This window comes from Sapajus apella, unplaced genomic scaffold (genome assembly GCF_009761245.1).
Source record: "Sapajus apella isolate SASKATOON/1434 unplaced genomic scaffold, GSC_monkey_1.0 scaffold83, whole genome shotgun sequence".
In the NCBI taxonomy this organism is placed as follows: Eukaryota; Metazoa; Chordata; class Mammalia; order Primates; family Cebidae; genus Sapajus; species Sapajus apella.
This window is the reverse complement of record NW_022437023.1, coordinates 626,740-651,011: the sequence shown is the minus strand read 5'-3', so window position 1 is coordinate 651,011 and position 24,272 is coordinate 626,740. Positions and strand designations below refer to the sequence as shown.

The following is a 24,272-nucleotide window of genomic DNA, read 5'->3' as shown; positions in this document are numbered from 1 at the left end:
CGGCACTCCAGTAGCGACGAAGCCACCCTGCCCTAACGCGCATGCGCGAACGGGGAGGTTATTTGAGGGGAGGGTGGGCGAGGCGGGCTAACAGGCCGGAGGAGACCGCCTCCTCGGCTTCCAACTAGACGAGGGGGCGGGAATTCGCGCCGAGACTTCCCGTCTGTACAAAGATGGCTGCCACATTGGCGCTGTCATTTTGGTACAGAGCAGAACGACGAGGTTAATTCGACCCAATCCAGGCCAGAGTCTTTTTCTCAGGGGCTTCCTCGTGCTCAGCTAATCCTCCGATCAACTCTTGGGAATCCCTGGCACCTCTTCGATATCTCTACTTTCAGCCAGGGATCATGTCTTGGGCCGCTCGCCCGCCCTTCCTCCCTCAGCGGCATGCCGCAGGGCAGTGTGGGCCGGTGGGGGTGCGAAAAGAAATGCATTGTGGGGTCGCGTCCCGGTGGCGGCGGCGACGGCCCTGGCTGGATCCCGCAGCGGCGGCGGCGGCGGCGGTGGCAGGCGGAGAACAACAAACCCCGGAACCGGAGCCGGGGGAGGCCGGACGGGACGGGATGGGCGACAGCGGGCGGGGTGAGTGTCCCAGCGAAAGGGCAGGCGAGCCAGTGACCGCGGTATCTGCAACCCTTCCCCCACAGCCTCCCCAGTGCTCTTTTCCTGGCGCTCCCGCCCCCTTGTTTGTAAACATGCGTCCCTTCCCTCCCGAGGGCCTTAGCGCCCTCCTCCCCTCCAGGGCGGGGCGGGGAAGGGGAGCTTCCGCTCTCCTAGCCTTGACCGCTTGAGGCCTTGGGTACTGGAGGTCGTGGGCGTGGGAAGGGCACGATTCCTCTTAAGCTTTAGGACTTTGGACGTTTGAAGGCAGATTCTGCGTCATAGGAAGGGTCTCTCCCACCTCTTTCCCCTGTACGCCCGGCTACCCAGCTTTACGCTGGGAATAGAGGGGCTGGATGGTCTACCCCACGTGCTGCCCCACCCACGAGACAGGTGTGGCTTGGGGATGACCTGGTATTCATTCAAATAGATTGCTTGGAAAATTTTTCTCAAGTGAGCTATCCTCCTCTCCCTGTCAACTCCCTCCTCTCACCACAATGAGGAGTACGCTGTTTTTTTGTTTTTTTAGCCAGTCAAATATAGCAGTGGGGGGTTGTATACTAATTTTAGTGACGCTAGTGTTAATAAGTTCTGATAACCCACTACCATCGGACCAGCTGGCGTTATACTGTTTTTTTGACAGCAGGATGTCTCTGGACTTAGGGATGGATGGAGTGGGCTGGGTCCAGGCACGGTGGGGTATTAGAGAATTAAAGTCTCTACTTGGATGTTTGAAGACTCATTTTCTTTTTTTGTCTCTCCTGTCTCTGTGTGTCTGTGTGCCTGTACGTACCCCTCTCTCAGACTCCCGAAGCCCAGACAGCTCCTCCCCAAATCCCCTTCCCCAGGGAGTCCCTCCCCCTTCTCCTCCTGGGCCACCCCTACCCCCTTCAACAGCCCCATCCCTTGGAGGCTCTGGGGCCCCACCCCCACCCCCGATGCCACCACCCCCACTGGGCTCTCCCTTTCCAGTCATCAGTTCTTCCATGGGGTCCCCTGGTCTGCCCCCTCCAGCTCCCCCAGGATTCTCCGGGCCTGTCAGCAGCCCCCAGGTGAGAGGTTGTGACCGACTTACTGCCTGGCCACTTTCATTTCCTTGTTTTCTTTGTAACCTCAGATCCTTGTGTGAACTTCCCCAAGGCTCATTGACCTTCTGATCCTCTAATCTTGGCAGGCCTGTGGTCTTTGTTGAGACCCCTTGCCTTTCCTGAGGTGACTGAACTTTCAATGCATGCTTCCTCCACTAAAAGAAATCTTAATATTCGTTGGTTTTTGTGTGCGTGGTTTTTTTTTTTTTTTTTTTTTTTTCTTTCTGAGATGGAGTCTTGCTCTGTTGCCCAGGCTGGAGTGCAGTGGCTCAATTTTGGCTCACTGCAACCTCTGCCTCCTGGGTTCAAGTGATTCTCCTGCCTCACCCTCCTGAGTAGCTGGGATTCCAGGTGCCTACCACCATGCCCAGCTAATTCTGATATTCTTGATGTCCTTTTCATCCAGCAGTGATTTTCTGCCCATTTGGTCCCTCTGCTTTCCCAAGACACCTGCCCTTCAGGGTCACTGTGCAACAGCACGATTTCAGGGGGGTCTGTTTATTCTCTTTGGGATTGTGCTCCAGGGATGGCCCCTCATGTAGACTGCAGTGTTAAATGACACCCGCTGGAATGTGCATTGCAGGACCTTGCTTAGTAGTAGAGAATGATTTCCATCACTTCTACGAGATTCTCCTTCCCAATGAGTCTTCCTGTGACTTCCCTATTTCCCTCATCCCAGATTAACTCAACAGTGTCGCTCCCTGGGGGTGGGTCTGGCCCCCCTGAAGATGTGAAGCCACCAGTCTTAGGGGTCCGGGGCCTGCACTGTCCACCCCCTCCAGGTGGTCCGGGGGCTGGCAAACGGCTATGTGCAATCTGCGGGGACAGAAGCTCAGGTACGGGGCTCAGAGGATGAACAGAGAGGGAGAGTCTGGGCCATGTGTCATCACCTGTGGGATTCCCAGGGCTTATGGGGTTTGGTCAGAGCAAGTGACCTGGGGGAGGCCTGATAAGAGTAAAGAAGCTGAAGATGAGATGTGGGACGTGATTGGGGGGAAGGTCAGAGGGAAAAGGGAGCACAAATGTAGGGTTTCTGAACAGTGAGGAGACTGGGACTGGATCATCACTCACCTCTGGTACCCTATCTCTGTACATGACAAATGTAGAGAGGACTTTAAGTTTTGCTAGGGAGAGATTAGGAAGAGACTAAATGGTGAAGGTATCTCCACGCAATCTTATTGCTCTTCCCCTTTCCCTGTAGGCAAACACTATGGGGTTTACAGCTGTGAGGGTTGCAAGGGCTTCTTCAAACGCACCATCCGCAAGGACCTTACGTACTCTTGCCGGGACAACAAAGACTGCACAGTAGACAAGCGCCAGCGGAACCGCTGTCAGTACTGCCGCTATCAGAAGTGCCTGGCCACTGGCATGAAGAGGGAGGGTAAGGACCTGCCCTGTCCAGGCTTCTTAGACCACATGCCCCTTCTCCCCTACCCCGTTCAAGACTCTACCTCTCTGGAAGGCTAGACTGTTCTCTCTCCTCTAGAGGGCGATATTTGATTTCTCTCTCCTTTCGAAGCTTTTCTCCCTGGTACCCTGCTCTGGCCCTTGAGTTTCCTTCTTAATGGTTAGGCCTCTGTGGCCTACACCTATGACCCCTCCCTAGACTGGTCTTAAGATAACTTTTCCCTTACCCATGATGGGCTTTCTGTCTGCCCTTTTCTAACCCGAGTAGTTCCTCCTCTCTTTGATTCCATGGACCCTCTCTGGTCTCTGTCTCCTGCTATCTGTGATCTTTCCTCTAACTCCTGGGACTCGACACTCTTAAGCTACAGACTTTACTGAAGACCTCAGAGATTCCCTTCCTTCTTCTGTGTCTCCATCTTATCTTCTTAAGTCCAATTCTTAGAAGTCTGAGACAGACACTTGAGAACGTATCTTGGTCAAAACCCCACTTTAGAGAAGATGAGCCTGAGGCCTGGCTTTCCCAAGGTCATGCAACAAAGGAGTGGCAGGCAGGTCTGGAACCAGAACTCATATCTGTGAAGACCTAGGCCAGTGCTCCTTTCACTGCCTGTTTGCGGAGTCAGGAGAGCACAGATTTGCATTCAGACACACTTAGATTCAATTGTATGACCTGCTGTTACTCTATGAATTTAAGCGAGCTGTTTAACCTTTTTGAATCCCAAGTTCTTCATCTTTAAAAATCAGAATAAATGCATCCAGCATAATTATGATAATAGAGTGAATGTTAAAACGTGCTTAGCATGTTTCTTTGCATGTTTTTTATTAAAATTTTTCAATCAGCTTTTTCAGGTTGAATCTTGGCATATTTTTTAACCATGTAGTAGGCTCCCCATTTAAATTCCTCCCTGATTATTTTACCTTCCTCACCCTTCCTGACTGACTTATCTGACCTTTTATAACTCTTGCTTCACGGCTGCCCCCAGTCCACCCTTTCTAGTGACTTCCCCAATTTCCATAAATATTTCCCAAGGGCCAGGAGATCCTGATGAGGCCCTAAGGATATTTGTGGAAACCCTTAATGGCTGGCTGCTGACTTTCCATTTTTTCTCTCCCTCTTCCCCCTGCAGCGGTACAGGAGGAGCGTCAGCGGGGAAAGGACAAGGATGGGGATGGGGAGGGGACTGGGGGAGCCCCTGAGGAGATGCCTGTGGACAGGATCCTGGAGGCAGAGCTTGCTGTGGAGCAGAAGAGTGACCAGGGCGTTGAGGGTCCTGGGGGAACCGGGGGTAGCGGCAGCAGCGTGAGTGTTGGGGTCAATTCACTCTCCTTCGTGATGGGGGTAGAGGGAGGCAGTCTAGGTTTGTTCTATATCCCTGTTACATCCCTTCCCATCCTCTCCCCTCATAACCTTCCTAACACTGCTTGGGACTAGAAGTGCTGCCAAACAAGGTCTTTCAAATATCTGAGGTGGATAGTTCCTTCTGTCTCTACTCCCCAAAAAACCCACCGGCAGAACCACAGGCACTTCCCAAATAAATAATTGCTTACACAAATACCAGAAGAGAAGCCTGACTTACAGGGATTGGTTTGGATGGGGCTCACAGGAAGACTGTATATAAGGAGGGGGTGTCAAAAGCCTCTTACTAGGGGGCTCCCAGCATATCTCAAAATCTTCCATAACTCTTACCCCTGTCCCCTGCAGCCAAATGACCCCGTGACAAACATCTGTCAGGCAGCTGACAAACAGCTATTCACGCTTGTTGAGTGGGCGAAGAGGATCCCACACTTTTCCTCCTTGCCTCTGGATGATCAGGTCATATTGCTGCGGGCAGGTCAGTGACCTTTGGATCCCTTTGACCTCTTGACATTTGACCCCTCTTTGACTTCCCGACCTTTAGTGACCCCAGTGGCCTTACCTTGCGTACTAAGGGAGCCAAACTTGCTGACCTTGCCATCCCTTTTCTCCTTCTCTTCCACCGATGTGCTTTGAATCCCTTGGCCTGATTTCTGGCTCCTGACCCTTGCTGCCCCACCCAGGCTGGAACGAACTCCTCATTGCTTCCTTCTCCCACCGATCCATTGATGTTCGAGATGGCATCCTCCTTGCCACAGGTCTTCATGTGCACCGTAACTCAGCCCATTCAGCAGGAGTAGGAGCCATCTTTGATCGGTCAGTGGCCCTCGGCTAGGCTGGCATGTAGATAAAGGGGGTGGGGCTATAGGCTGGTCCGTGTCCAAGGCTGGCTGAGCTGTGACCTTTGAGTGACCTGCAGGTCCCTCTCCAGGGTGCTGACAGAGCTAGTGTCCAAAATGCGTGACATGAGGATGGACAAGACAGAGCTTGGCTGCCTGAGGGCAATCATTCTGTTTAATCCAGGTAAGAGGAGGATTACCTTTGTTTCTCAAGGCCAAGGCAACCTTGGAGCCTCCTCTTCTCCGAGACTCCTAAGTTACCCAGCTATCCCCCTCAGTAAGACCCTCAACCTGGAAATCTCCCAACTGGCCAAGGAAAAACCCACATCCACGGATCCATCCCATAAACCCAGTAGGCCCTGCTTCCCTTGCCAGGGCTCTGGTAAAGGGCAAGCAAGTGCGGACCAAAAGGGGCATCCTGTGGCTCACATCTACACAACTGTACTGATTTGATTTGTGTTCATTTTTCTTCCTCCTCTCTTCCGTGCCATCCTAGATGCCAAGGGCCTCTCCAACCCTAGCGAGGTGGAGGTCCTGCGGGAGAAAGTGTATGCATCACTGGAGACCTACTGCAAACAGAAGTACCCTGAGCAGCAGGGACGGTGAGATGGGGCTAGGCGGACTGAGGCTCCCTCGGGGGCGGGGAGTGCCAGGAGGATGTGTTCAGAGCCCGTGTGCTTCCAACTCTCACTCCCCTTCTCCCACCTCCACCCCAGGTTTGCCAAGCTGCTGCTACGTCTTCCTGCCCTCCGGTCCATTGGCCTTAAGTGTCTAGAGCATCTGTTTTTCTTCAAGCTCATTGGTGACACCCCCATCGACACTTTTCTTATGGAGATGCTTGAGGCTCCCCATCAACTGGCCTGAGCTCAGACCCAGACGTGGTGCTTCTCACATTGGAGGAGGACACATCCAAGAGGGACTCCAAGCCCTGGGGCAGGGTGGGGGGGCCATGTTCCCAGAAGCTTGATGGGGTGAGAAGTACAGGGCAGAACCAAGAACATAAGCCCTCCAAGGGATCTGCTTGATATCCCAAGTTGGAAGGGACCCCAGATCCCTGTGAGAACTGGTTGTCTCCCTTCAGTGGCCTTGAGTCTCTGAATTTGTCGGGGTCTCCCATGATTTGGGGTGGTTTCTCACCCCCTGTCCTTCCCCCAGCACAAAGCACTGGCCCTGCCCCTGGGACCTTGCTTCCTTCTCATATTGCCTCATTTTTCTTCCCATCTGAAGAATGGAAATGGGGAATGCCCCAAGAGATGGATATTGGGGGGCAGGCCCCTCAAACTGATGGACATAAGTGTAGAGCCCTGACAGGCCTTGCTTTTTGCCAGCCTGGCAGATGGGGGCCTTTCTGGGAAGCGGGGGGGCCCTGTGACTGTCTCCTGTCCAGAGTGTCTTTTTACACTTCACCTCCTTCAGTCAGACTGAAATATAAAAAAGGTGGTGGTGGTAGTGGTGAAGGGGCTGGTGGAGATGTAGGAACCGATCTGCTATTTTTAACTTCCTCTGAGGATAGAGACTTGCAGTTAGACTCAAAGAAGTACTGTACTTTCCCAGGTTGACTAAGAAATGCCAGTGGTGGAGGTGGGTGTTTGGGAAAGGCAGGGCCCTGAAATGGCCTGTCCCTAGGGCTCTCCAAGCACTAGCCTTCCCAGCTTTCCCCCCTCCCCATCTCTTCCTGTCTGACATGGAGAAGGGGCCTGGGCTGTGAGGACAGGGCCCCCACAGGGGACGGTTTCTTGAGTGTAGCCCCGGAGGCCTTCCCTTCACCGCTCTCCTCAAGCCATGGGCACATAGCATAGGCTGGGGACACGGGATCCTGGCCTGAGAACTGCGCGGGGGGGTGGCCAGCCCGCAGAGGTGGGGTGCTGGGGCTGCATGATTTTTGCCCTGCGTCTCTTCTCTTTGGGGTTCCTTCCCCCTCTCACTCATACATAAAATCGCTTTCAAATTAAAATCGCTGTTTTCTGGACTGAGGTGACTGTATAAGGATGGGCAGCACCGTGTCGGGCTTGGGGGGGGTATCCGGTTGGGAGCTCCGGACGCGATCCCTGGACGCCGCCGCCGAGGTTCCCTGGGGCCCGAGAGGCGGGCGCAGGGTGGGGGACACAAGGCGAGCTTTGTCGGGGAGGGGGGAGAGGGTGTGCCAGGCTGGGGGCGGGGCCGGCCGGTGGAGGAAGGGGGGCGGCGGGTTCTCAAAGGCGCCTTGTTCGCCCGTGCCCTCCCTGCGCCAGCGGTCGGCGGCGCCTCGGCTCGCTCCGGCCTTCCCTCCGGCCGCACCGCGGGCTCCGGGCAGACCCGGCGCCGTGCCCGCTCGTGGGGGCGCACTGGGCACCGAGTTCCGCGGCCTCCTCAGGCGTTGCCCGCCCGAAGGCGGCCCACGTCCCTGAGTGACCCCATTTCCCTGGACCCTTCCAACCAGAGTCGACTGCTCCCTTATCTTACCACTGCTCCCCTCCACCTGGGCCCTGGGTCTCCCTTACCTCGTCCCCCACGTGCCTCTCCTAGGACCTGACTAGCCTGTGTTTGTTGGTGGTCCCAGTCTCTGGCTCCCGGAGGAACACCTCCCCGCCCATCCCCCGCCCCATTTCGTCGCTATCTATAGCCTGGTCTATAAATAACCCCGCCCCGGCCCGGCTCTGTAATTACACGGGGCGGGGCGAGGGAAGTAATTATGGAGACCTGATTTTGGGGGGGGTGGGGACTACGACCCCCAGGCCCGCCTCTCCCCTCCCACTGTGCCCTAAATCCCGCCCAGTCCTCTGCTGAAAGGGGGCTCTGGGCCCCCAAGAGGGATTGAACGGGAGCGGGTGTGTGTGACTGGACGTTTGGGTCCTGGAAAAGGAAGGGACTAGGGAAGATATTGGGGTTCCTAAAAAGAGAATCTTAGGGTACGGTCCATTCGACCTGCAAGGAGCAGGAGAGAGCGAGCGAGAGAGAGAGGGTTCCCGCCTTCCTCCCCAGGTGGAGATTGAGGGTGGGGTTTCCCCTCGGTGCCTGTGGGCGGGCGGCTGAAGGCGGGGGCCGGCCGGGGGCGGGGGCGAGGTGGGGGCTCTGGGCGCCGGGGTGGCCGGGGACACAGAGAAGCGGCAGCCACCGAGGAGGGAGCAGTGCTGGGAGCCCCGACGGCGCCTTGCTGCATGGAGCGGGGCCGCTGACAGCTGTCGCTGCCCACAGCCTCTGACCTCCCTGGGACCCCGGCGTCCGAGGCTCATAGTCTTCTCCCTGTCTTCTGTCAGCCTCCGGGCATCCAGCGCCTCAGGCCGACCTGGGTCCCTGGGACCCGGCGTTCCGGTCGCTCAGCCATGGAGCGGTGCAGCCGCTGCCATCACCTCCTCCTCCTCCTCCTCCTCCTCCTACCTCTGGTGCTGGGGCTGAGCGCGGCCCCAGGCTGGGCAGGTAAGAGGAGTCCTGATGCCTGGGTCCTCGGAGTCAGGCTGGAGCCCCGAGTGCCTCTGGGAAGGGGACAGCTGATGCCTAGGGCAGGAGCCTCTGAGTCTGAAAAGGAGACTTTGGGCTTCAAGGGTCCAGGCTGGAGGACAAGACACCTGGGTTCCTTGGAGTCAGGGTAGGGATCTCTTCGTTCTTGAAGTGACTGGGGGAGGGCAGGTAGGGCTGAAAGGTGGAGGACTACTTTAGAGAGCCCTGAGTGGGGATGGATGCTTGTCTTGGGTCCTTGGGAAGAGCTGAGGATGGCCAGGGCCAGCCTCGTTCAGCCATTGCAGGTTTGAGGGTGGTAGATGCCAATGTTCATGGTAAGGTCTGTGAGTTTTCTGGCCTTTCTGTCAATATCTCTGGGATAAGGGGTGAGCACCTGTGATTCATAGCAGAGCCTAGTAAGCCCAGAAAGAAAGGATGCCTTGACTACCTGTCCCGTTGGCCTCCCGGACAGCATCCCCCTCCCCCTCCCTGTGCCCTCGATGCTGCCACGCGGCTGGCTCTGGGGAGCACTGGGGCTGGCTGCCAACAGGACGGCCTACTGGACAGGCCAGGATCAGGTGTCTGAGGCCAGAGCCAACTCTTTGCATTCCTGCCTAGCCCCTCCCCCCCTCTGGCCAGCCAGGCTCCCCTGGGACCCTGGTGTCCACAACCCCAATCTTTTCCTTCTTTTTCCCAGGATCCAGAATTGCTGGCTTCTAGGGAAGGGGATTTGATGTCAGGGAGGAGGGGGCGGTGAGCACCAAGCTCTCAGCAGGCTGAAAAAAGCTCCCCATTTCTGGAGACACTAAGGGCTTATTTGTATTTAACTGGACTATTCAATTCTTCTCTGCTTTAAAGAGAAAAGGGTCAGAATGGCAGCATAAAGGATTTAGATTAGATTACAGAAAGAAGAACTTCCAAGATGTGAGGACAGTGAGGCCCAGGGCCAGGAAATTGAGGCCTACAGTGCCTGTAGACTCTAGGAGTAGACTCTAGGAGTCTTTCTTAGGGGGAAGAGGGCTGCTGTGGCATGGAGGCAGGGGGATGGCTAAGATGGCTGTTTCTTATTTCAGGGACTGAGTGGGTAGAGATGGGACTTTAGGGAAATGGGTTACTGTGGAATTCTGAAGATTAAAGAATAAGGCATTTGAGGGGCCAGAGGCAGAGTGGTGGAGGGTGATGGGGCTACCAATGGGGAGCCTGAGGGGCAGATGAGGCCGGAGACAGTGGGGCAAGTATGTGGCCTGGTGTGGGAAGATGGTGGGTGGACCTGTGGGTAGGTCGCCTATATGATCGAATTGTACTCCTCTGGGGTTTGGTGGAGGGTAGGGACCTCCGAGGTCTCCTTGGCCTGGGGTCTCTGTGAGTCTCTGTCTCTGTCTCACTCACCCTTCGTCTCTCAAAGCAGCCCTTGTGTGTTGGTGTTTGCGGAGCTGCCACATGCGCGGGGGCCAGGCTTAGGTGGGGGCTGGGGGGGGAGGCCGTGGTTTCCCAGCTCCTGGACTCAAAGGGCCTTTTCTCTGCCTGCCTGCCCCACCTCACCCACCCCACCCAGCTCTGCTCTCTGATTGCTCTGGCCTCTGCCCTGCCCCACACTTCTATGAAAGTTTTGCTGGAACCCTCTTTGGGATTTTTCCAATCTGGAGCTGATGGTGGGAAGAGTATGTATACAGGGGAGGAAGTGAGGGCGAGGTGATATTTTGTTTTCCAGGGAGTGTGAGCCCTAGGAAGCCGAATTCTAGGTAGACAGGGCTGGTGGGCTGTGTCTTGCATCTCTGGGTCCCAGGTGGTGGGGTTGGTGGGGGTGTCGAGACAGGATTGAGGTTCCAGGTGTGGGGAGCTTGCCTGGGTTCTGGGCAAACACTCTGATGGGATCCACAGATGTGTGGCTCGGGGCCCTGGACCTGTTCCGGCTCTGCGTGGCAGCTTCAGCCCCCCCCATTCCTCCATCCCTCCCCAGCTCATCTCCTAAACCAGGAGGCACACGCTCCTGGGAGAGCTTTCTTATATCTTTTTCCTCAGCATGGTCAGGATTGTTCCCGTCCCGCCCCCCCCCCCAACCTGGGCTATGTAGCTGCTCAAGCCCCCCCCCATAGAGCTGCCTCTCTGCTCTCCTCCTCGTGGCCCCCCTGCACCTCCTGTGCCCAGGATGATCGATTGCCCAGATGTTGTTTGTCCTGGAGACGGGACAGATGCCAGAGACCCAGAGAGTGAGAGATATGGAAAGGGAGTGAGAGCCAGGGAGAGAAAAAGGTAGATAGAAAGTGAGGGAAATGGAGAAAGACAGAAGAGACAGACATGGAAAAACCAACATAAAGAGACAGAGAGAGTAAGAGAGACAGTGAGAGAGACAGGAGACGGAGAGCTGAGAGAGAGATTCAGAGAGCATAGGGAGAAACAGATTCGTAGGCTAAAAGACAACGGGAGAGTGTGAGAGGCAGATGCTAGGAGAGAAGGGCAGGAGGTCATGGGGTTGAATGCCAGCTGAGGTACCTTTGCATTTCCCATCCATTCGGGCACTGTTCAGAAGCAAGTGAGGGTGAGGTGACCTTTGCCTTGCAGGGAGTTTGAGCCCTGGAAAGCTGAGTTCTGGATCCCAAATATCCCCTATTTATGCCCTCCTGAGGCCAAATCATCCTGATCTGGATGCCCCTGTTCCTTCTCCTGATCATCATGGACTCTCCCAGGTGCACCCCCTGTGGATGTGCTCCGGGCCCTGAGGTTCCCCTCCCTCCCTGATGGTGTCCGGAGAACGAGAGGCATCTGTCCAGCTGATGTGGCCTACCGAGTGGCACGACCTGCGCAGCTCAGTGCACCCACTCGCCAGCTTTTCCCAGGTATGGGAGACGCGGTGGGGTAGGGAGACCTACAGGAGGTAATAGGGTGGGGCCTAGGATCAGACACCAGGAGGAAAGGGATTGTGGCTCTCTTTGCCTCTCACTCTGTGTGCATCTCTCTTGGATACTCCCTAGGAGGATTTCCCAAAGATTTCTCTCTGCTGACTGTTGTCCGGACCCGCCCTGGTCTCCAGGCTCCCCTCCTGACTCTCTACAGTGCCCAAGGTGTCCGACATCTGAGCCTGGAGCTGGGCCGACCTATCCGCTTCCTGTATGAGGACCAGACTGGACAGCCTCAACCTCCGTCTCAGCCAGTCTTCCGAGGCCTCAGCCTAGCAGATGGCAAGTAAGTTTGTTTGCTCCTCTGGTCTGCCCGGCCCACACTTTCAGGAGGAAGTGCCTCCGAACCCCTACACTCTAAAGTGTGAGACCTTTCAGACCCTTTTGGCCACAGCACACCTGCCCACTGCCCAAATTTCAGTCACCTCTAGCCCAGAGTTTGGGCTTTAGAGTGTGCACCCTTCTCTGCATGTTGAACCAGCCTGTACCTTGGGCAAGTTACTTAAATTTTTTGAGTGTCAGTTTCTATATCTATAAAATGGACATTAAGTAGAATCGGCACAATCAAATGAGAAATTGATGGCACGGTGCCTGGCGCACTGTAACCACTCAATAAATGGTAGCCATTGTGATTACTGTTCCTATCACCGTTGGCTTCAGCTCCCATCACCGCTCTCCAATCGCATTGACTCCCCTGCTTCAGTCAGTCAAGAGTTCACTTGAACCTCTCCCCCCACGACCAGGTGGCACCGTGTGGCTGTGGCTGTGAAGGGCCAGTCTGTCACCCTCATTGTTGACTGCAAGAAGCGAGTCACCCGGCCCCTCCCCCGAAGTGCTCGTCCAGTATTGGACACGCATGGAGTGATAATCTTTGGTGCCCGTATTCTGGATGAAGAAGTCTTTGAGGTAACCAGAGCAATCAGAGACAGGAGTGGCTTCTGGTCCCCTCTCTTGCGCCCACTCCCCTTCTGGGCCCAGCATTCCCTAGGCTTTCATTTTTTTCTTGTGAATTTTTATTTCCGTTTTCTATCTTCAGGGCTACTGATTTCTGCGAGAACTAGATGCCTACTTATGTGGCAGGACTGTCCACAGCCACTTATTCTGTCCTTCAGTCTTCATCAGTCCCCTCATCTGTCTATCCCTTCAACACCTCTTTCTCCTCACCCACCCATCTATTCACTCACTTCCCAGCCCACCCATGCACACATCCACCACTCCCTCCCTCATTCATTTACTCACCTATATATCACACACTCTCCTACAGATGCATGAAGGCTTATATCCACCTACCTGTCCATCTTCCCCCTGCTTAACCACTCTCCCCTTCAAACCACCCATTTATGCTTCCATCCATCTATTCACTCACCCACCCACCCATCCACCCATCCACCCGCCTCATCTACCCATGCATGCAAGGATGCATGCATCCATTTGGCCACCCATCTATCCATTATCCTTCCACCAACTCAGCTACTTCTTCAATACACTCGTGTACCCATCTCCTCACCCACTTACTTCCCATCTGACCATATATTTACCCAGATATTCAATTCCACCCATCTACCTGTTCACCCATTTGCTTCCATCTACTCTGTATCCCTTATTCATCTGCCCACGAGTCCACCCTCCTGTACATATATTCATTCATTCACTATTTATCAGTACTCCCATTCAGTAATGCATGTAAGCCCCCATCTACCCATGCACTCATCTATCCATTCATCCATTCCTCCATCTACCCTCCAAGCCAGTCAACATTTTCTGAATACCTGTTGCCCAAGAAGAACACAGAAGAAGAATGTAAAGTGTCTGTCACCCCCAGGAGCTCCCCGGTGGGCTCTGCAAATGAGACAACATCCCTAAATTACAGTGCAAGGGAGGGTATGCTAAGCACCATGTGTGGGCAAAAGTAAATGCCATTGGAACTCAGAAGTGGGTTCTCTCACTCCATTTCTAGAGGCCCAGAGAATTCTCATCATCACTGCTATTGGAAGGCCAAGGCATCTAAGGCTGAGCCCTGTCTCTGGAAGCCACTGTGGAAGGGCTTATGCTTTGCCACAAAGGGCAGAGGGGAGGCAAAGTATGCTGGAAGGCCTGGGATCTGGTCCTGATTCTGCCACTCTGGGTGACCTTGGAACAGTCATTGCCTTTTGGGGCTTTTCTGAATGGAATGTATCTGAAAAATGGGCAGAAAGAAAGATCCTTGTTCTACTGACTTTCCTGGTTGTTATGAAGGTCCCATGAGATCCCTTGAAAACTGAAAAGGGTTATGCATGTGGAGGGCTAACAGTGACCTTCTCCCATCATAGAGTTTTACCTGGGATTGGCCTCCTACCCTTTCTCCTGGATGATACCCTCTGCCTCTCTCTGAGTATTTCTCTGCTCCATCTCTCTCATGTCTTTGCAGGGTGATGTCCAGGAGCTTGCCATTGTCCCAGGGGTCCAAGCAGCCTACGAATCATGTGAGCAGAAGGAGCTGGAATGTAACGGGGCCCAGAGGGAAAGACCCCAAAACCAACAGCCTCACAGAGCCCAGAGATCTCCAAAGCAGCAACCATCAAGACTTCATAGGCCACAAAATCAGGAACCCCAGCGCCAGGTGAGGGAGCCGGGAGAACCCCCAAGTGCAGCACACCCCAGAGAGGGAAGACACCCAGTCATCTCCCCTCCTTAGTTGTCCTCCCCACCCTCATCTCCCCATTCCCATCACCCTCCTCCTAGTCCTCATTCATCAGCCTTTTTATTTTCATTTAAAAATAAAAAGAGTTGTTATGAAGAATTCATGGCTGGGAGCTGTGTTCCCTGCTCTGCGTCTCCTCTTCTACCAGTCTTCCTGGAACTGTGTCCCTGGGTTTCCCCTTCCTTGAATTAAGAGATTGGGAGACAGTGGGAGAGGGGTGAGAGCAGGGGAGGCAGGTGGGAGAGAAGAGTAGAGGGGATGGAAGCCAGGAGAAAGCAGTTGGGATGGTGAGACCAAGGAGGAGAAATGGGAAGGAGTGGGGTTGGAGGGAATCCCAAAGGAGGGGTGGGTCTGCAGAAGTCTGGGGGTGGGGAGCCTGGTCTCTGGCCCCCACCTACCTGGAGGGGCAGGAAAAAGGGAGGTAGTGGGGGGAAGGGAAGGAAAGGAAGGGAAGGGAAGGGAAGGGAAAGGAAGGGAGGGGAAGGGAAGGAAGGGAAGAGAAGGGAGCCTGGGTTGGGTGGGGTCTGGACAGTTAGAGTACAGACAGGCTCTGGGGTCAGTGGTCTGAAGATCAGAGGTTCAATCTCTTAATCATGTCTACTTCTGCCCCACATGCGGAACCCCTTCCCTCTGTTCCACCTCTCTCCACCTCCCTCCTGACCCTCAACCTCTCCTTTCATCTTCAATTCTATTTCCCAACTCCACACCTCCCCTGTTTTCCGACTCGCCCACCATCTTTTTATCTACCTCTCCTGCCCTTCACCCCACGCCTTCCAATCACCTCATCCCCTTCCTGCCTATGCCCACCCCCTAATCCCAGCCCACTGAGTCTCTCTACTATGACTACGAGCCCCCCTATTACGATGTGATGACTACGGGGACGACCCCTGATTATCAGGTAAACTCAAAGGACCCCTTCGTTTCTTCCCTTCCTCCTAGCACCCCTGGCAAAATCATCTCCTAGGACACCTTCCTCCCCTCTCCATGCTGTGGGGAGAGGCACAGTGTGTTTAGGTGATGGGGATTTACTTACTGCCTGTCCCCTCCCTGTCTCTCTGCTGCAGCACCCTGGGACCCCCCACCACACGCCTCCCCCTTCCCCTAGGGGGCGTCGGACCCCTCCCCGAAAGCCTACCCCACCTGCCAAGAGGTCAGCAGCCCGGCAGGCATCCCCCTCACCAGGCCGGAGGCCCTCTCCAACTGCAGGCTCTGGCCCAGCCCGTGGCCAGCCTCCCCCTTCCCGACGCCCAGCTCGGAGGGCAGCTTCCCCCACTGCCTGGCCCACCCCCAGGACCAGAGGCAGCGGTTACCGGCAGGTAGAGCCGGGGCATCCAGATCTTTGCCCCCAAACCTCTGTGACCTTGGAGGTTCACTCTCCCCAAACTGTCCCCCTCCAAAGGGGCTGCAAGATCTGAGATTTCCCCCATCCCCCAGCACAGACAGACCCTGCCCTCGGGCGACAGGCTGCTTTGCCTCCTCTTCCGCTAACCTTTCTCCTTCCTTCTTACCCTGTGCTACTCTTCTCTTTCTCTCCTTGGGGTTAGGACCCCACCCCAGGTGAAGAGGAAGAAATCCTGGAGTCAAGCCCCTTGCCATCCCTTGAGGAGGTAACTCTGTGCCCCACCCTCACCCCAGCTGGGGACAATGGGCATTGTGACCCACTCCCCTTGGCCCATGGCATCTTGACGGACCAGCCCCTCCTCTGGCCGGAGGGTTCTTCCTCATTTCCATTGATGGCCTCTGTCTTCTGGTCACTCTAGACCTATGGGTCTGCTTGCCTCTGTAAGTCCAACCAGCTCCCTTCAGTGTCCATGATTCTTTGATTCCAGAGTGACCTCGTCTCCATGTTGGTGTCTAATGGTCTTACTTTCTATGTCCTATTTCTGTTCCCAGGAGCCATTTTCTGTCCAATGTTGTTATCTTTTGTCTTCTCTATCACTTTGGTCACTCTTGGACTCCTTTATCTGTCATTATATCCATGGACTGTCCACTCTGCATCCAGCCCTCCGGCCACCCTTCATTTTATCCACCACTTCTTCCCACCGGGCCCGATTTCTAGACATGTCTCCCCATTTTCGGCCTTTGATGGCCCCTCCATTTCTATACAACCACTCCCACGGCTCTTGGGAGGAAAAACTCCAATTCTGATTACCCTCAGAATCCTTTGGGCTAGAAGTTATCACACCCTGGGGTCCAGGGTAAGCCTCCTCTCAGCCCTAATATCCCCATCTACCCCTCTCCCTCCCCATCCCTGGGAAGGAGCAGACAGATCTCCAGGTCCCCCCCACAGCTGACAGGTTCCGGACAGAGGAATATGGGGAGGGTGGCACAGACCTCCCTGAAGGGCCCTACGATTACACCTATGGCTATGGGGACGATTATCGTGAGGAGACAGAGCTTGGCCCTGCCCTCTCTGCGGAGACAGCCCACTCAGGAGCCGTAAGTGAAAGGAGCTTCTCTTTCATTCTTGACCACCAGTGGGAGCTACAAGAATTGCTTCTTGTTGGTTTTGATCCTTGCTGTTGGCTGTGAGCTACTTCCCATCTGTGACTTGCCATTTTCTGTTCACGTGTGATGTTTACGTTGCTTGAAAAGATTACTACCTGCCTTCCCTTGCCAAATGTTTTACCCTGTAACTCTTGTGGATACTTGTGCCCAGGGCAATTGGGAATTTAATAAAATTACGTAGCCACTTCCTGTTTTTCTTAGTCACTTTCTGTCTAAATCAAGCTGAATTTCATAAAGCTTTTGGTCAAGAAGCTACTACCTTGTGTCCATTTTCAATGTGTCTCTATCATTTCTTCTTGGTGAAAACAATTTTTTGTTCATGTTTCTACCAAATGATCTAACTTCCTATGTCACCTTTTTTTAACCTACAGGCCACTTATTATCTGTCCCTTCCTGCCTTCTCCAGCTGTGGCATCCATCTTGGTAACTGTGTCAGGTTGGACTGAAAGGAATTTATTATTTGTGTTCTGGCTTTAGTTTTTCATGCTATATTGTGACAATTTCCTTTGACAATAAGCCACTTCCTCTATGTCCCAGGTCATTCAAATCAAAAAGTTCCCATTGTGGGCCTCAGTATTTCTCATGGCTACTTCCTGTGTGTCCTAGCCTTGATGTTTGTGTTTTCTGGAAGAATTACCCTTCACTGTCATGATTCTCTTTGCAAGAGTCCTGTTGTAACTGTTTTGTGCCTTTCTTTTTACTCTGGGTCACGGTAGCCATGTTGTTGAAGGTTTACTTCCCGGATCCTCTTTTCTTGGCTGCTTCCTGTCTGTACAGCCACTTCCTGTTTGTCCAGCTTGTTTTCTAGCCATGTTGGCCACATTTAATTTTCTTTGGCCCTGGCATCATTTTTGCTTCCAAGTGTTTGTCATTTTGTTCTGTGTCCCTCAGTTGTCCTCATGTCTTCCAGTATTCCATGCCAGTGGAACTGCCTCCTGTCTATTCTACTCCATCTTCCTGCTTTGCAGTTATGGCTGCCCCCTCTTCCCTGCTGCCGCATCCGACACCTCCCTTCTCTTGCCTCCCTTGAGCTTCTGCTGCTTTTCCTTTATGCTGCTCTCTGGGTATTTGGGGTTGATATGGGATTTCGGAGAGTTTTGAAATTGATCATTGCTGTTTGGTCAGAATGAAGGTGGAGAGGGGCATTCTGAAGAATTTTGGGGGAGTTGGGGTGGTTGAATGTCTCCACCCTGTCCTTATTTGGTTTCTAGCCCTAGTGTTGGGAACAGGTGTCTGAGTGGGGGGTGTGCAAGGGAGGGAACTGGTGGGCTTGGAGTGTACATGAGGGCTGGAGGAAGGGCGATGCACAATACATCCTTGCTGGGAGAGGAACTGTGGGCTGTACTATGAGGGACTGCTCTGGGGCTTGGATAAGCGAGTGCAAGAGCTGTATTTTTCCAAAAGCCAGTTATGAGGGCTGAGTTTGTGCTATCAGTGGGGACTGCTCTCCAGGTTTTTTTTTTTTTTTTTTTTTTTTTTTTTGAGACAGGGTCTTACTTTGTTACACAGGTTGGAGTGCAGTGGCAGGATCTTGGCTTGCTGCAACCTCTGCCTCCGGGTTCCAGCAATCCTCCTGCCTTAGCCTCCTGAGTAGTCAGGATCATAGGTGTGTGCCTCCATGCCCAGCTAATTTTGTACTTTTATTAGAGACAGGGTTTCACCATGTTGGTCAGGCTGGTCTCAAACTCCTAACCTCAGGTGATGTGCCTACCTCTGCCTCCCAAAGTGCTGAGATTGTGGGCATCAGCCACCATACCTGGCCTAGCTTTTATCAGGTTCTCATATGGATTCATGCCCTCTTCTTACCCCAGATAAAAATCTACCCACAATCGTAGAGAGATTCTTTTGTGACGTGTTGGGGTAAATGTGTGGAATGTTTCTTAAGGTTCTAGGGATTTCTGAGGTCAGAGGGAGTTCGGAAGATGGGATAGGGTCCTCTAGAAGAGGGTTTGGGAAGGTGGGTGGTTTAAAATTCCTGGAAGGGGCCGGGCGTGGTGGCTAACACCTGTAATCCCAGCACTTTGGGAGGCCGAGGCAGGTGAATCATCTGAAATCAGGAGTTCGAGATCAGTCTGGCCAACATGGTGAAATCCCATCTCTATTAAAATACAAAAATTAGCCAGGCATGGTGGTACACATCTGTAATCCTAGCTACTTTGGAGGCTGAGGCAGGAGAATTGCTTGAACCTGGAAGGCAGAGGCTGCAGTGAGCTGAGATCATGCCACTGTACTTCAGCCTGGGCGACTGAGACTTCGTTTCAAAAAAAGGAAATGGAGAGGTGGTGTTTGCTGAGGTGGGGGTGGGAACTGTGGGGGCAGGGAACCCCAGGGTCTCCTTGGCAGGAAAGGTTTGTGAAGAGGGAGTTTTAGGGGAGGGCTGCGGGTCTTGTGGTTTGGGCCGAAGTGGTCTCTACAGGATCTAAGAATGAAGGTTGGAGTTGGGATGGGGACAGGCCTGGCTTCCCGGCTGCTCACGGACCCCACTGGGGGTTACATGTGTGTCTCCCTCAGGCTGCCCATGGACCCCGGGGGCTGAAGGGTGAGAAGGGAGAGCCTGCAGTGCTGGAACCTGTAAGTCATGCTGGTCACAGTACTGAGGCAGTGGAAGAAGTAAGTGGGGTTGTGTGTGCTGGACCTGTCGCCTCTGACTTTTAACCTTTGACTCCACAGGGTATGCTCGTGGAGGGGCCCCCTGGCCCAGAAGGCCCTGCGGTGAGTCTAGCAGTGATCCGGTTGCCATTATTTTCTCAGAAACTCCTCCCATGTGCCCCTCTGAGTCTTTCCCACATATTCCCAGGCGCCCAGGCATATGCAGGAACTCCAGAGCATCCTTTGGAGTTCCAGAGAACTCAGAACTCATTCCTCAGAACTCCAGAGCATCCTTCCAATCAATGCCTCCCAGATTCCCAGATCTCTTCTGCACAGACCACTCCTCAGCTTCAGGCTGAGTGCCCACACCTGTCTGAATGCCCACACCTGACCCCTACTCTTTGTTCCTCAGGGATTGATTGGCCCCCCTGGCATCCAGGGGAACCCAGGCCCAGTTGGAGACCCTGGAGAGAGGGTAAGAGGGTGTTCTCTGTGTTGGGGGAAGCTTCGGGGGAGCCAGTGGGGGGCTGCCATGCCCACTAATTCCTGTTAGCTGACTGGTTAATGAATGAGGGGATGGTCGTGCTTCCCGGCACCCAGAAGAGAGGGCAGCCTCTGGTTGGGGAGGGGAATAATCTGGCTTCTGACCCTCATTTTCCTCTATGGGAGTGGGGGGCTCAGGAAAGATCTAGAGGAATCTACACCTATTCTGTTGAAGAGGACATTTCAAAATCATGCTTAGACCTGGATGTCCCCGATCTGTCACCTCATCTTTTGCATTGTCTTCCCACTCCAGGGCCCCCCTGGCCGAGCAGGGCTCCCTGGATCAGATGGGGCTCCTGGTCCTCCTGGTACATCCCTCATGCTCCCAGTGAGTTGTTTCCTGAATTTTGGAACCGGCTGATGGGGAAGACAAGGAATTGTGTTGTGTTACCAAGAACCAGATGGGCAGGAAAGCTCTGGAGGAGTCTCTAAAGATCATCAGCCCAAAGGGATTGGTCTTTGGGGTGGGGGAGATGAGACCTTATTAGATGACCTAGAACTGAACACCAGTCTTCTAGAACTGGGCAGAACAGCTTATATTTCAGGGGCTCTAGAACCAGAAGAGAGTCTTTCTGGAGGCAGAGGCTGGGCAGCAGCGGGGAGGGCAGGAGTTGAGTTTCTGGAATCCTCTAAGTGGTTATCTGGAAGCCATGGGAAATGCTGGATGGGCAGAAGCTGGGAGAATTGCTGGAGGAAGCCTCTGGCTGGGAGGGTCTCATGGCTTTCTTGGAAGAGAACCTGGACCTTCTCTTCTTGCCCTCAGTTCCGGTTTGGCAGTGGTGGGGGTGACAAGGGCCCTGTGGTGGCAGCCCAGGAGGCTCAGGCCCAGGCGATCCTGCAGCAAGCGAGGGTGAGTGGGGCTGCTTTCCTGGACAGGGAAGACTCTGGGGGAGCACTGGGAGGGTTGGCTGGAGTGACTGTGGGGTGGGGGAGGTCTGGGTTGGTTGAGGTTTACAGGGAGGTTGGGGAGAATCCAGGGCAGTGGATGAGGATCAGGAGATGAAGGGTGAATTTGGAGGGTGCTAGGGCTGGGAGTTCCTGCTGCCTCTCCCTCAGCTTTGCTGTTCCCCTGCTCCCATAGCTGGCGCTCCGTGGACCCCCTGGCCCCATGGGATACACAGGGCGTCCTGGACCCTTGGTGAGTGACTGGGGTACTTGGGTGGAGGATGCTTTATTTGTGTGTGTGGGGTGTGGATAGTTCTGGAAAGTGGCTTCTTTTGGGGAATACTCTGAGGTCACTGCTGGATGTGTCCTCCATTATGGCCATCCTCTCTTCTCTCTCCCAGGGACAACCTGGGAGCCCTGGCCTGAAAGGAGAGTCTGGAGACCTAGGACCTCAGGTGACCACCCTCCTCCACTGTACCCCCATATCTGTTCCCCAGCTCAGTCTCCCCACTCACTTACCTATGCCCCCTCATCTTTCCTCTTACCAGGGCCCCAGAGGACCTCAGGGCCTCACAGGCCCTCCTGGCAAGGCTGGGCGAAGGGTGAGTACTCCGGGGGTGGATGGGTGTTGTGGGGAGATCCGCAGTGTAGAGGACTGCACCCCTGCTTGCTCTGACACTTCCCTTGCACTCCCAGGGCCGGGCAGGTGCTGATGGAGCCCGAGGGATGCCTGGAGAACCTGGAGTGAAGGTGACAGGCTTGGGCCCCTCCCTGAGGCCGGTAGCTCCCAGCCCACCTTGGGCTCCGTTGTTTCTTATGAATGACCTAGTTGCCCAGGCTCCCCCAGGATGAGCCCCACCCCACTCAGGGTGCAGTAGGGAGAGGTGGGCTTAGACAGGGCTGTGTCCTCACTCTGGCTGCCCCTCCTCCTCCTAGGGTGACCGAGGTTTTGATGGACTCCCAGGGCTCCCTGGAGAGAAGGGCCATAGGGTGAGTACATTAGGCAGTGTGTGTTGGAATCGGGGATAGATCTTCTGTAGGAGTGAGGTATGTAGGGAGGGGAGGCTGGGGGCTTGGCTCAGTGAATGTATTGGGTTGGCTAAGTGCAGAGGGTTGGTGTCTGCCTGTGTTGGGGACTCTGAGGCTCCTCTTATGAGCTCCCCCATTTTGCAGGGTGATACTGGTACCCAGGGCCTTCCTGGTCCCCCTGGTGAGGATGGAGAGAGGGTAAGTGTAGTGGCAAGGAGCTGGGTGCAGGAGAGGTCTGGAAGGCACGGCAGCTTCACCATGTCCTCCTCCTCCAGGGAGACGACGGGGAGATTGGGCCTCGAGGGCTGCCTGGAGAGTCGGTGAGTGTCCAAGGGCTGGTGCTGGGAGAGGGGGTTCTGGGGAAGCCAGGAGAGGGACATGGGCACTAAAGGGACACATTTTTATCCATTCATGCCATCTCCTCCCCTCACCCTGAATGCAGGGACCTCGAGGTCTCCTTGGCCCCAAAGGCCCACCTGGTATTCCTGGACCCCCTGTAAGTGACTCCCTGATTTCTGACCCTGAGGTGACCCCTGGACCTCTCCAGCTCTCCACCTTTCTAGCTGCCTTCCTGCTCCTTCTCCTCTCTTGTCACACTTTCCATGCCCCTTGTGCTCCCCCTGCTCTGGCCCCACCCTGCCCTGCCTCAGCCTTCGCTCTCTTTCCCCCGCCCCTTGCTGCCCGTGCACTGGGAGGGCCATGTGGTGCGGTGCCCCTAGGGCTCTGAGCCTAGGAATAAATCCTCAAGAAAAACAAAACTAAAGCCCACAAGCCCACAGATCCGCAGCCCCACCCCTGCGGGCCTGGGCCAGCTGTGTTTGCTTGGGTTCGGGATGGATTGGAGGTCTGACCGTCCCGCCCTCGGGTATGGCCGGGCCTCTCAAAACCACAGGTCCCTCTGGGCCTGCCTTCAGGCTGCTCACACCCATCTTGTGTTTCAGGGCATCCGAGGCATGGATGGTCCCCAGGGCCCCAAAGGGAGCTTGGTGAGTGATGGGTGGGAGGTCCCTGCCAGCATCCCGTTTGTCACCATTTTAACTCCTGCCTGCTTCCTGCCCTTGCCTTCTTGGCTGTCGCTGCTGGGACTCAGCTCCCTGTTCTAAATTTGTTCTGTCACCATCTCCTTCTGACCCGTGCCTGGTTACCTGTTTCTAGGGACCCCAGGGAGAGCCAGGACCTCCTGGACAACAGGGCACTCCTGGGACCCAGGTGAGCGGTGCCCCTACTCCCTTTCCCAATTTTAGTGACTTCCTTTGGCCTTCCATAATGGGTCAGACTGTAGAAGGAGACAGGAAATTAAGGGTCTCAGGCCCTTGTTGCTCATGATCTGAATGGGGAGGTGGCCTGAAGAGACTGTGGGAGGCCCCTGTGACTTATCTTTCCCTGTATGCAGGGTCTCCCCGGGCCTCAAGGTGCCATCGGCCCTCATGGTGAGAAGGTAAGTGACCAAGTGATTTGGAGGACAGGGGATTTGGAGTGGGGATGTAGGGAGAACCCAAAATGTCTGCTGGGATTTTATCTGTGTCCAGACATGACCCCTCTAGTGACCCTGAACCTCCTTGTCTTCCTGCAGGGTCCTCAAGGGAAGCCAGGGCTCCCTGGCATGCCTGGCTCAGATGGACCCCCGGTGAGTGGGCCCCCACTTCTGAATCCAGTTCCCCTTGGCCTCCCACTCCAGTGACCCTTGCACAGAAAGGTCACTGGTGGTGCTTGCCCGTGGACAGTTGGCTTCACTAGGTCACAGGAAATTTGGATTGGGAGAAGTGTAGGGAGGGGTGCAGAGAGGGTGACAGGGGCCACAGGTCACATTTTCTATTCCTTACTTCCAGGGTCACCCAGGGAAAGAAGGTCCCCCTGGAACCAAAGGAAACCAGGTGAGATCTTCCATGTCTTTATTCCCTGAGGGAACTTCCACCCAGACTCTAGACCTTCAAAGTCCTTGAGATTTCCTTGTCTCATCATTCATGTGGCTCTGCCACATTCTCAATTCCTGTGCCCTGTAACCCTACCCAGACAGCAATGTTGCTACTTCCGTTTCTCCCACCCCTGGAGGCCCCCACAGTGATGCCCTGAGGCCTCTTTATAAATGCCTCTCTTTCTTCTTCCAGGGTCCCTCTGGACCTCAGGGTCCTCTAGGATACCCAGGACCTCGAGGGGTCAAGGTAACTGACAAAGCGCTGTGGTCAGGGGAGCCATCTGGAATCTTAGGAGCTCAGTCCTTTCAACCCATCTCCATCCCCTGATCACTCTCCTACTTCTATCCTCTCTCTAATTCTAGGGCGTAGATGGAATTCGGGGTCTGAAGGGTCATAAGGGTGAGAAGGTGAGCACCATGTCCCCAGCTTCCCAGCACCTCAGTCCCGCCATCTCCTCTCTTCATTGCCTTCCCTCCAGCCTGCCCTGCGCTGCCTTCCAGCTCCTGAGCCCATGCTTCCA

At 54.7% G+C, this 24,272-nt stretch overlaps 2 protein-coding genes across 7 annotated transcripts in view; both read left to right on the top strand.

Annotated features, from left to right (window-relative positions):
• The first annotated feature begins 103 nt into the window (after positions 1-103).
• On the top strand, positions 104-7,257 carry RXRB (retinoid X receptor beta). 4 transcript variants are annotated; one of them, XM_032253367.1, is made up of 10 exons: positions 104-582; positions 1,405-1,652; positions 2,368-2,524; positions 2,890-3,069; positions 4,223-4,395; positions 4,798-4,927; positions 5,133-5,265; positions 5,381-5,472; positions 5,785-5,890; positions 6,005-7,257. In XM_032253367.1, the coding sequence occupies exons 1-10, from the start codon at positions 348-350 to the stop codon at positions 6,150-6,152; spliced, it is 1,602 nt and encodes a 533-aa protein (XP_032109258.1). In that variant the 5' UTR covers positions 104-347; the 3' UTR covers positions 6,153-7,257. The 4 variants fall into 4 exon arrangements, with proteins under 4 accessions (XP_032109258.1, XP_032109256.1, XP_032109260.1 ...); XM_032253365.1 differs by having other exon boundaries at positions 5,369-5,472; XM_032253369.1 differs by lacking the exon at positions 1,405-1,652.
• A 262-nt stretch (positions 7,258-7,519) lies between these two features.
• The window catches only part of COL11A2 (collagen type XI alpha 2 chain), a 30,089-nt gene continuing 13,336 nt past the window's right edge, over positions 7,520-24,272 (top strand). The window contains exons 1-29 of one of the 3 annotated variants that reach the window (XM_032253362.1): positions 7,520-8,249; positions 8,463-8,684; positions 11,393-11,542; positions 11,678-11,888; positions 12,346-12,508; positions 14,010-14,201; positions 15,103-15,180; positions 15,827-15,889; positions 16,542-16,721; positions 19,302-19,361; positions 19,461-19,502; positions 19,792-19,854; positions 20,176-20,250; positions 20,686-20,772; positions 21,004-21,060; positions 21,209-21,262; positions 21,356-21,409; positions 21,504-21,557; positions 21,744-21,797; positions 21,981-22,034; positions 22,112-22,156; positions 22,279-22,332; positions 22,778-22,822; positions 22,992-23,045; positions 23,230-23,274; positions 23,410-23,463; positions 23,666-23,710; positions 23,945-23,998; positions 24,115-24,159. In XM_032253362.1, the coding sequence (XP_032109253.1) occupies positions 8,591-8,684; positions 11,393-11,542; positions 11,678-11,888; positions 12,346-12,508; positions 14,010-14,201; positions 15,103-15,180; positions 15,827-15,889; positions 16,542-16,721; positions 19,302-19,361; positions 19,461-19,502; positions 19,792-19,854; positions 20,176-20,250; positions 20,686-20,772; positions 21,004-21,060; positions 21,209-21,262; positions 21,356-21,409; positions 21,504-21,557; positions 21,744-21,797; positions 21,981-22,034; positions 22,112-22,156; positions 22,279-22,332; positions 22,778-22,822; positions 22,992-23,045; positions 23,230-23,274; positions 23,410-23,463; positions 23,666-23,710; positions 23,945-23,998; positions 24,115-24,159 (2,226 nt within the window). In that variant the 5' untranslated portion in view covers positions 7,520-8,249; positions 8,463-8,590. Of the gene's footprint in view, positions 8,250-8,362; positions 8,685-11,392; positions 11,543-11,677; positions 11,889-12,345; positions 12,509-14,009; positions 14,202-15,102; positions 15,181-15,826; positions 15,890-16,541; positions 16,722-17,193; positions 17,227-19,301; positions 19,362-19,460; positions 19,503-19,791; positions 19,855-20,175; positions 20,251-20,685; positions 20,773-21,003; positions 21,061-21,208; positions 21,263-21,355; positions 21,410-21,503; positions 21,558-21,743; positions 21,798-21,980; positions 22,035-22,111; positions 22,157-22,278; positions 22,333-22,777; positions 22,823-22,991; positions 23,046-23,229; positions 23,275-23,409; positions 23,464-23,665; positions 23,711-23,944; positions 23,999-24,114; positions 24,160-24,272 lie in introns of those variants that run through there. The other 2 variants (XM_032253363.1, XM_032253364.1) reach the window with 2 other exon arrangements.

Coding starts and splice junctions, on each gene's coding strand:
- RXRB (XM_032253365.1), top strand. CDS start 348: ATGTCTTGGGCCGCTCGCCCGCCCTTCCTCCCTCAGCGGCATGCCGCA. Junction 2,525..2,889: donor CTGCGGGGACAGAAGCTCAG/GTACGGGGCTCA, acceptor CTTTCCCTGTAG/GCAAACACTATGGGGTTTAC. Junction 5,891..6,004: donor TACCCTGAGCAGCAGGGACG/GTGAGATGGGGC, acceptor CCTCCACCCCAG/GTTTGCCAAGCTGCTGCTAC.